This window comes from Mustela nigripes, chromosome 13 (assembly GCF_022355385.1).
Source record: "Mustela nigripes isolate SB6536 chromosome 13, MUSNIG.SB6536, whole genome shotgun sequence".
Lineage (NCBI taxonomy): Eukaryota > Metazoa > Chordata > Mammalia > Carnivora > Mustelidae > Mustela > Mustela nigripes.
The window spans coordinates 53,807,829-53,818,703 of record NC_081569.1 but is presented as its reverse complement, the minus strand read 5'-3'; the positions used below and the strand labels follow the sequence as shown (position 1 = coordinate 53,818,703).

The window sequence follows — 10,875 nt, the reverse complement described above, 5'->3', positions numbered from 1 at the left end:
ACTCCACTGAAAGCACATGCTGCTCTTGCCCATCAAGTCTGTGGGGACCAATGAGGATCCAGACATTCACTGACCTCACTGAACTCAAAGTGGATCTCCCAGGCATGGACAAGACAGGCACTTTTCTGCTTCATGATAGTACTAGAAGGAATGTCCTAGAGCACAGGATGAGTGTAAGTGGAATTTGTTTTAAACTGATGAATTTCTTAGATTTTCTTCACAGTTGATTGAAAAGGAAGAGAAACAACATAGGAAAGTGGTATGAAAAGCTTTTGCTCACAGGCAACTTCTTTTAGTAATGTCAGCTCCTTACTAGCTTTTTGTTTTATTTGTCTCATCTCTTAGTTTGAATTGGGGTGGAGGAAGACCCAACCATGCTACCATACTCCTTTCTTTTTAATTGTTAGGGAAGGCAGTTAGCACCAGCACAAATATGGCTTCTGTGATTTGATTTATCTTGACTACAAGTACAGTGCAGCTTTAATGAGCTGACTCTGTTAGGGAGTCCCTGAGGGGCCTGATGATTAGCAGGCAGTCCTGGGGGGGGGACACTCAGGTACCTGGCAAATTGAGAGTTCTGGGAAGAGGCCGGGATCAGGGGCAAGGCTGCACATGGCAGCCCCATCAGGAAGGGTTTTAAGGTTCTCACCCACCTCTAAACTGCTACCCACCAATTGGAGAAGGCTTGGACCTTTTTCCCTTCAAGACCAAAAATGTATAGTATTTGATCCTATTCTGAATCCAGCCCCAGTCCTCTCTCTTCTCATCCTACAAGATAGATTCAGAGAGGTGGCTTTAGGAAAAAAATGTCAAGGGGGAAGTCTAAGGTGGTTTCGCTCGTGATTCAAGGGGCAGCAATCATACGGGCTTCAGGGTCAGAAAAAGCTGTCTGTCTGTGATATTCCACTCAAAGCTTAATATTAATATAATCACATTTTCATTTTGATATAAGGAACCATTTTTATGCTCTTAATTTTTTCAACATCAAAGACTCCTGCTTCATCCTTGGTCACATCCCTGTCAGTCAAGGTCATGATGAAAAGCTGCTAGTAGCATTTGCTCTTCTGTCTGGAAACTGCCTCCTGAGGTTGGTGGGAGTGGTACAGATCACACAATCCCAGAACAAGATGCAGAGCTTTGATAAAAGTCAACATGGACTTACCTATTCACAAACATCCTGAAGTACAAAATGGGCTATGACTGGATCACTTGCCCAAGCAGGTACTTTGACCTCCAAGCCTGTGCTGGCTTGGGTATCACTGTTTATTCCAGGAATAAGGGTACAGAATTTCTGCTGGGCAAGGGAAACCACAATAAAAACACAAAACACATAAAAACAAAAGAATGGGTCTTGCTTAACAGCTGATGTTAACTCCCTGTACAGTAATTTCTTCTCTAGGATGAAGTTTATGGCTATTTAACTCCCTTTCTACCCATGTGTAATTCCATTTTCTGTCTTTTTCATTATATGAAAAAAAACAACAACAAAATAACCATTTCTCTCATCTGGAAAATACATAGTCTTGGATGTCTTAAAAAATAGTTTTGGTAGGGTTCAACAGTTTTGGTGAGAAAGAAGTTGTAGGATCTTGCCGCAACAGGATCAAAGTTAAGATCGATAGTCACACCAGCAGTGTGGAAGGATCAAGGCTTGAATCCCCTCAAGGCAATTGTCACAAAAGATCTTTCTCCTGTCACAAGTTTATATATATCAAGCTTGGATTAGAAAGCTTGATATATATAATTTTACAATTTTATATATACAATTGTATATTATATATACAATTTTAAAAACATTTGGAAAATATTGGTATTTTTTCTGGTTTTGTAATGGCATCACTTTGGACCTCTACAAGAAACAATGATCAAATACACCTGCAGTGTTCCCTTAAACAGTTTCTCATTGTTCCTGTGGCTTAACAAAGGACTCCCTTAAGAAGGCACAGGGTGCTCACTGCAATGACCTCAGAAAGAGATGAGCAAAACAAATGTTTGGTGACATATCTTGCTTTAAGAACTTTCTGCAGCACTAGTGTTGCAAAGGATGATACAAGAAAATGCTTGCTTGCTGCCGTCATTCTCACGTGGCTCTGTATTAGTTAGTGGTCACACTGGCTTCCTTCTGACGCAGTCTTTCTTTCTGTTGTTTAAGGAGAAAATAGTTTATTATCATTCTTTGTTCTAAATTTTCATTTTTCTCAAACTTTGAAAAATTTCTCAAAGTTTTGGTCTAGAATGATGGGTAGAGTTGGACTCAAGGCTCTAGAAATGAGTCATTTTATCCTTCTTTTCTGAAATCCTGTTACCTGCTCCTCCCAATCTATTCCTCTTACTTGCTAAAAGCAAACAGCAAATAACCAGCTCATCAATCAAACAATGACACCCATCTAAAAGACGGACCTTTACCATGAGTGGCTGGTCTGTGACAAAGATCCTAACTTTGCAGTGTTACTCAAAGATTCCTTCTGCCCCCATGCTCAGTCTACTAATGGAATTAGGGAATGCTTAAGGAATAGTTTCTGGGGAATCTAAATAGGAAAAAAAAAATCACTGTTTCCCCAATTGAATACATCTGCATATGGTCAAGATGGTGGGACTGAACAAAGGCAATGCAAAATGGAAGCGGAGCAGACGTAATCCATGCAGGATGGAGAAAACTTCCATTTTGCCATGGATGTTCTGCTCTGCTCTCTCTGAGCTTCCTGCCCAGTGACAACCTTCTAAAGATGAAGGTCATGAAGGTCTGTTGGCGAGATATATATACAGATAAGAATACAAAACAGAAATGAGGATTCTCACCGTTTCTAGGACTTTAGAGGAATAAAATATTTAGCATAATGAGAATGGGTGTATCTGCTCTTTGGGACGGCACATAAAAGACTAAAAAAAGAAATGGAAGAGGTATATTCCTTTGCACAGAGATCTTTGTAAATAGATCCTCAGCTGCTTGTCATCTATGAGATGTGATACTGAGCTACTAGGGTGGCCTACATATAATCATCAAGTCGATGTTTTCTGAACACCCATCCTGAGTCTGGATCCCATCTCTGACTTGTGAGCTTGAATCAGGATCAGTTTCTGAGCGCTTCCCAAATTCCCAAATAAACAACAACAAAAGAAACCACCCTAACAAGTTGAGGATTGCAACTGAGAGCTTGGTCACAGTGGAAGTCACCTATTTAAAAAAAAAAAAAAAAAAAGTCACAGTAAACCCACTGTTTCCTCTTTGTCTCCAGGGCTGAATTCATTCTGTGCCCCTGGAAATAAGATTTGGCTGCAAAAGTTAGGATAGAGGCCCAAGAAAGGGGACTGGGGGAAAGGAGTGTAGGCTGACCAACGAGGAAGACAAAACTCAGGGTGGAAGCCATTGCCACTGAAAATCATACAAGTGAATGTACTGGACTCACCACCAAAAGGGCACAGAGGATGGGTCCATTCAGGAGCTGTGCATGCTAACTGCAGCCTTCCCCACTCCAGCTGTAGGACCCCGACTTCTCCACACCTCACTCAACATTCATTTGCTGATGGGGCTGTTGTGAGTGAGAGACACCCCAGCCAATCAACAGAAAAAAAAAAAAATCTCACTTCACTACTTCAACTTCATTTAGATGGTCAGAAGGTTTAAAGTAGCTGGCAAATGGTCCTCAAAACTCAAAAGGATAAGAATAAGTAGCTGGGGGACAGCAGGGCACAGGGGAGGTATGGTCTGAAAATCAGCTGAGGAGAGCGATGGCCCCCTTATCACTCACTGCTGTTCTCCAGGGCAGGGCCGACTAATTCTGCCAAAATTTGTAATAACCAGAAACAGCCAACATTTTTAAGTTCTTATTATACGCCGCTTTCTATTTCTCTCTGTTTCCTCAAAATAATCCTCAAGTAAAGGTGGTATTATTTCTCTCATTTCCCAAAAGAGGCACAGTAATTTTACGAAGGTTTTACAACTACTAAGTGGCTAAGCTGGGATCTGAACCCCAACATCTTGGGTTCCTAACCATTTACCTCTGCTATTGTCTCTAACGTATAGGTAGAGCTTCACTGTGAACCTTCCCAATGGGAAGGTGGAGGACAACTTCCCCTTTCAGGTGCAAAGGCCAACTAGTCTCTAAGTTTCCAGCTCCTGGAGAGACATCAGGGGACCAAGAGCCTGGGCTTGGTTTCTGTTACTCCTTTGTGAAGTGATCCTAGGTAAGCTGTATCTTTCTGCATCTGGGTTTTCCCAATTATCTAAAGAGCATAATCTCTACCCCTTTCTTAAATGTTCAACCAGTTAGGGAGAAAGGTGCTCTGAGATAAGCAGATGCCGGCCTGGGGTGTGGAAGGGTGTGACATGGCAAGTGACTAAATTTGCCTGATCAGGAAACGATCTGTGTTGGGTTTGCTGGGAGAACGCGGAGGTCCAGGAAGTCGGGTTTTGTTCCTCACTCCCTTCTTACCTAGGCTACTCTGGGATGGGAACTGAGAATCTGGATACTACTCATTCCTCTGAGTTTTATCCTTTAAATTCAGACACACTCCCAGATGCACCTCAGTTATGATGAAAAATCTTTTGGTTATGTTGAAACATGCGTCTCACCAGACTAGCCGTGGGATTGATTTTCTTTGTCTCCACTTTCTTCTCTGATGTCAGCTTGCTGACTGATTCCTGAGCCATTTTCAATCTGAAATTGAAACAGGGAGTGGGGAGGGGAGAGGAGCAGCAGAGAGAGAGAGGACAGGTTAAACAGTATCCAAGTGCTTTTGAATTAACCAACTGGCAGTGGGGAAATACAATGTATGGGTTCTTAGTGCCTTTAAGTGATCAAATTTGAACTCTAATCAGGTGTGAAGGCATATTTTCTAGGTTATCAAAACTGAATTTCCTTTGCTGACTGAGGGACTCCCCTAGATGACCTCAGGTGACCAATGCAGGAGCTTCTTCCTATCTATGGAATGCTACGTGCCCTTGCTTTAGTCTCAGTGAACACTTAAGGCTCTCTGGCTTGTGATCCACTCAGCAGATAATACAGAGACAATTTTGAAAATGGAAGCTTTGAGGAAGCATATGAAACCTACAAATATTAAAATACGTTGATTCATATCAATAGAGCAAAAAGACATCCCACAAGATGGGAGACAATCTTTGTAAATCATATGTCCGATATGGGACATGTATTCAGAACATGGGAAGAACTCTCATAACTCAAATCAAAAGACAAACTGCCCAATGAAAAAATGGGCCAAAGATGACATACAGAAGGCTAATAAGCCGATTAAACATGCCCAACCTCGGGGCACCTGGCTGGCTAAGTAGGTTAAACCTCTGCCTTCGGCTCAGGTCATGATCTTAGGGTCCTGGGATCGAGTCCCACTTCGGGCTCTCTGCTTGACAGGGAGCTTGCTTCCCCCTTCCCCTCTGCCTGCCTCTCCGCCTACTTGTGATCTCTCTCTCTGTCAAATAAATAAAAAATATTTTTTAAAAAATGCCCAACCTCATCAGTCATGAGGGCAATACTCATCTAAGCTGCAAGATGACACTACATAGCATGGCTGGAACTAAAAAGAAAGATGGTACAAGTGTTGTAGGTACAGATGTGGGTGAAACTGGAACCCTCATACCTTTCTGAGGGGATTATATAAAATGGTATAGTCACTTTAGCAGTGTCTCAAAACATTAAGCACAGCTATCATATGACCCAGCAATTTCATGGCTAGCTCTATAAATATATAGGCATATCCAAGAAAATGAAAATACACAGTCATACCAAAGTTTTCATAGAGGTTTATAGCAACATTATTCATAACTGCCAAGAGAAGGAACAATGGCAATGGATAAACTAAATGTGGTCTATCTGCACAGTGGAATATTACTGGGCTGTGAAAAAGAACAAAGAGCTGATACACGCTACAGCATGGAAGAACTTCGAAAATCTACATAAGATTGTGTTGCTAAGAACTGTCCAGAATAGGCAAATCTACAGAGATTGAATAGGGGCTGGGGTGAGGGGGGGGGAATGACTGCTAATGGGTAGAGGGGTTTCTCCTAGAATTGGGTAGCGGTGATGGTGGCACATCCTGGTGAGACCATTGAATTGCACACTTTAAAGAGCTTATTTTTTTTTTAAGATTTTTATTTATTTATTTGATAGACAGAGAGAGATCACAAGTAGGCGGAGAGGCAGGCAGAGAGAGAGGAGGAAGCAGGCTCCCTGCTGAGCAGAGAGCCCGATGTGGGGCTGGATCCCAGGACCCTGAGATCATGACCTGAGCTGAAGGCAGAGGCTTAAACCACTGAGCCACCCAGGCGCCCCTGAATTGCACACTTTAAAGGGCACACTTCATAGTATATAGATGTTCATGGCTACTGACTGACCAGGGTTAAGGTCGCTATGGCAATTTCTTACAATAAGACAGCCATAAAGTTGGGCTCATCAGTTGACTCTTCCTTTTGTGAATGGTTTCTCTACAGTACGAGATGCTGTTTGGTAGCATTTTATCCACAGTAGAATTTCTTCCAAAATTAAGAGTCAATCCTCCAGGGGCACCGGAGTAGCTCAGTGGGTTAAAGCCTCTGCCTTCAGCTCAGGTCATGATCCCAGGGTCCTGGGATTGAGTCCCACATCAGGCTCTCTGCTCAGCAGAGCAGAGCTTCCCTTCTGAGCAGGAAGGGAGCCTGCTTCCCTTCCTTTCTCTCTGCCTGCCTCTCTGCCTACTTGTGATCCCTCTCTCTCTGTCAAATAAGTAAATAAAATCTTTAATTAAAAAAAAAAGGAGTCAATCCTCCCAAATCCTGCTGCTGTTTTACCAAATAAGGTTATGTAATTTTCTAAATCCTTAGTTGTCATTTCATCAGTTTCACATAATTTTCCTCAAAAGTTGTTTCCATCTCAGAAAATACTTCCTTTGTTCATTAATAAGAAGCAACTCCTCATCCATTAAAACTTTATCATAAAATTGCAGCAATTCGGTCATATTGGTCATATCTCCAGGCTCCATTTCTAATTCTTAATCTCTTGCTCTTTCTAACACATCTGCACTTGTTCCCTCCACTGAATTCTTGGACTCTCAAAGTCATTCATGAGGACTGGAATCCACTTCCTCCAAACTCCTGTTAATGTTCGTATTCTGCCCTTTTATCACGAGTCCCTAATGTTCTTCATGGCATCTAGAATGGTGAATCCTTTTCAGAAGATTTTCAACTCATTTCGCCCAGATCCACAGAGGAACCACTAACTGTGGCAGCTATAGTCTCATGGAATGTATTTTTTAAATGACAAGACTTGAAAATCAAAATTGCTCTTTGATCCATGGGCTCCAGAACAGATACTGTGTTCACAGGCATGAAAACAACATTCTTCTTGTTGTACCTCTCCAACAGAGTTCTTGGGTGACCAGCTGCATTATCAATGAGCAGTCATATTTTGAAAGGAATCTTCTTTCTGAACAGTAGATCTCAACAGCAGGCATAAAATCTTCAGTAAACCATGCTATAAACATATGTGCCACCATCCAAGCTTTGTTGTTCCATTTATGGACTATGGGTAGAGTAGATATAGTATAATTCTTAAAGGTTCTTGGGTTTTCAGAATGTTAGGTGAACACTGGCTTTAACTTAAGGTCCCTAGCGGCATTGGCCCCCAATAAGAGAGTCCATTTCTCTTTTGAAAAAGCGTTGAAGCAAGACATTGACTTCCCCTCTTAAGCTATGAGAGTCCTAGATGGCATATTTTTCCAACAGAAGACTGCTTTCTCTACACTGAAAATTTCTTGTTTTATGTAGCCATCTGTAGTAATGCTCTTAGCCGGCTCTCCTGGGTAATTTTCTCTACCTTCCACATTAGCACTTACTGCTTCGCCTTGTACTTTCATGTTAGGGAGATGGTCTCTTACCTGCAACCTCATGAACAACCTCTTTTAGCCCTCATAGAATTGAAGAGATTTAGGGTCTTGCCCTGGATTAGGTTTTGATGTAGGGAATGTTGTGACTGGTTTGATCTTCTGTCCACACCACTCAGACTTTCTCCGTATCAGCAATAAGGCTATTTCCCTTTCTTAATAATCACATGTTCACTGGGGGAGCACTTTTAATTTCCTTCAAGGACTTTTCCTTTGCATTCACAGCTTGGCTCTTTGGTGTAAGAGGCCTAGCTTTTGGCCTACCTTGGCTTTTGATATGCCTTCTTCGGCTAAGCTTAATCATTTCAAGCTTTTGATTTAAAGTGAGAGATGCCTATGTGACTCTTCCTTTCACGTGAACACTTGTGCCATTGTGCCACGTGAACACAGATGTCATTGTGGGGTTATTAATTAGCCTAATTTCAATGTTGTTGTGTCTTAGGGAGTAGGGAGGCCTGAGGCGAGAGAGGGAGATGGGGAATGGCTGTTTGGTGGAGTAGTCAGGGCACACACAACATTTATTAAGTTCACCATCTAATATGGGCGTGGCCTATGGCATCCAGAACAGTTACAATAGTAACACCAAAGAGCACTGATTACAGACCACCATAACAAAAAGAATAGAAATGAAAAAGTTTGAAACGTGAGAATTACCAAAATTGTGACACCAGAGACGTGAAGTGAGCAAATGTTGTTCGGAAAATGGCGCCCACAGACTTGCTATCCTGGTGCAGGTTGTCATGAACCCTTGCTTTGTGAAAACACAGTGTGTGTGAGGGACAGTGAAGTACAGCACAATAAAACAAGGTGTGCTTGTATTAAAACTTCAAGATAAAGGCTGCATGTGTTCCCCCACATTTCTCTTTTTTAAACTTCCTAAGGTAACACAATAAATAAAAATAAAATTTCAAATATTATACAACTTCTGAGTAAGCATATTTTTTCATATTTACTTTCTTTTTCTGATAACCAAAATATTTGTTCCTTATAGAAAAATACATTCAAAAATTGTATTTTCAGAGTCCAGAGTACAGAAGAATTGTATTTTCAATATACTATATATTTAAAAAGATGAAGTTAGGCTCATTGGAATGCTTAATATTTTTCTGAGATTACTTAATATGCCAAGACATAATTGGACCAGATCATGAAAATCATCACAGGTAAAGTTCTCAGCAAGGCTGGAGGTACCCGAGGGTAGGGAGGGTAGCTATATTTTACTGCAGTGACCCTAACCCTTGATATGGTACCTGGTATGCAAATAAGTGTCATAAATGAATGGAAGCCTACAGAACCAAACTGGAAAAAAAAATCCTTTACTTCCCCCAAATTCCACTCCCTTGGTTTTCTTGAGAATGCTGAGCCCGTGAGACTAGGTAGGCATTGTGTCCCGTTCAGTGACATGGGACCACCTGGCTCAATGCTCTACCAGCACTGGTTTGAAATTCTGAGTTTTTCAACAAGGGGCTCCGCAAATTATGTAGTTGGTCCTGCCTAAGACTTTCTTGGACACTTAAAGTCATTTCATTAACAAAGGAGAATATTTTTCAACCTTTTTTCCCCAGGGCACATTTTTACATCAAAAAAGTAATATTTGTAATATTTGTTTGGAGAGGGTTGATACCTCCCCTCTAGGGATCCCTCACCTCACTGTGTCGTGAACGTTTTCATGCACCACCCCCCCCCCACCCTTTTACACTGCAATGGAGCTTCCCTAAAGTTCCAGTTGGACGTCACTGCCTGTCTTTCCTCAGCATTTGGCATGGTGCCTGGTATATAGTAAGTGACCAATAAATACAGAGTAAGAGCATGACTGAGTGAGTAATCTCTGAACTGTAAATTCTCCGGCAGCAAGCAGGTCGGGGGTAAAATACTTAAGTCCCTTATGGCCCACTGAAACAGAAAGTCCCTTCATCGCACCTGAAAAGCACATGGTCGCTGCTTAAGGCTGATCCTGCAAGATCCCGACCAGCAGCTTCTCACTAGGTTTGCTCTAGGTCCTGGGCGTTCCAGCCCACATCACTTTCAGAGGGCAAGGGGTTTGCCAGCTGCTTTTGTATCATACCTCAGATAGGAAATAAGCACTTCAGTGTTCCAACAGTGTGGCCATGTTACGCACCATGGGTACGACAGAGTGTAGAGGTCTGACTTCAAAACTGCTCTGACCGGGTGAGTCAGTCTGTCTGTCTGTCAGTCAGACAGTCTCCAAACCCTGTGGGCACAGTGTGCTATTCCTACTGAAGAAGCCACGGGAGCTGCTGCTGGGGAGCCCATGAAAGGGATGCTGGGTCAGTGTCTTGGAAGTTATGTGTGCAGAGACTGCAAAGTGGGGGTCTGCCCTGTGATTGGCTTCAGAGGACTTTAATAGACTTAGATGCCGGAGGCCAACACTGGAATTCCGCGGCTGACATTTGCACGCACAGTGGCTTCACATAAAAAGTTAGCGTTCTGACCTCTCTCACACGATTGTAAGGGACGGCAACATCGAGTGACATTTCTGCATGGCAGCCTCTGTTTCTGGTACTTCCTGACACCCCTTGGCGTCTGGTGGTCTTGGGGGTCAGGCGGGGCCATCGATCAGCTTGTCCGCACAGATGTCTTTCTCACATGCAGGGCAAGTCCCTCATTGTTGTTGCCTGCCTGAACTCTCGAAGCGCCCACATTTTGGCTAAGAGGCTTGCTGGAAGGCTAGTGGGACAATCTGGGAGTGAACGGATGACTGCCCAGACCACCAAAATCGTCTTCTAATGGATCTAGTTCCTTCCCTCCATCCTGCTGATAAGCATGGTCTCAATCAGTAATGTGTGACCCTGAGAATGCCACTTCCCTTTTAGAAAACTTTCAGTGATTCTCAATCAACTAGAGCTGGGGTTAGCAAAGGTTTTCTGCCATGGGCCAGAGTAAATATTTTAAGTGTTTTTTGATTTGTTCTGTTTTTGTTTTTTGTTTTTGTTTTTGGTAGGACAAGTTACTTTATTTTTCTTTACTATCTGATTTGCAGCT

The 10,875-nt window shown here is 42.4% G+C and overlaps 1 protein-coding gene across 3 annotated transcripts in view; it reads right to left on the bottom strand.

Annotated features, from left to right (window-relative positions):
• Positions 1-1,825: 1,825 nt before the first annotated feature.
• Positions 1,826-10,875, bottom strand: part of FMN1 (formin 1) — a 402,553-nt gene continuing 393,503 nt past the window's right edge. For all 3 annotated transcript variants that reach the window (XM_059372455.1, XM_059372453.1, XM_059372454.1), the window contains 2 exons: positions 4,574-4,658; positions 1,826-2,140 (listed from right to left, as the gene is read on the bottom strand). In XM_059372455.1, coding sequence (XP_059228438.1) covers positions 2,096-2,140; positions 4,574-4,658 — 130 coding nt within the window. In that variant the 3' untranslated portion in view covers positions 1,826-2,095. The remainder of the gene's footprint in view (positions 2,141-4,573; positions 4,659-10,875) is intronic.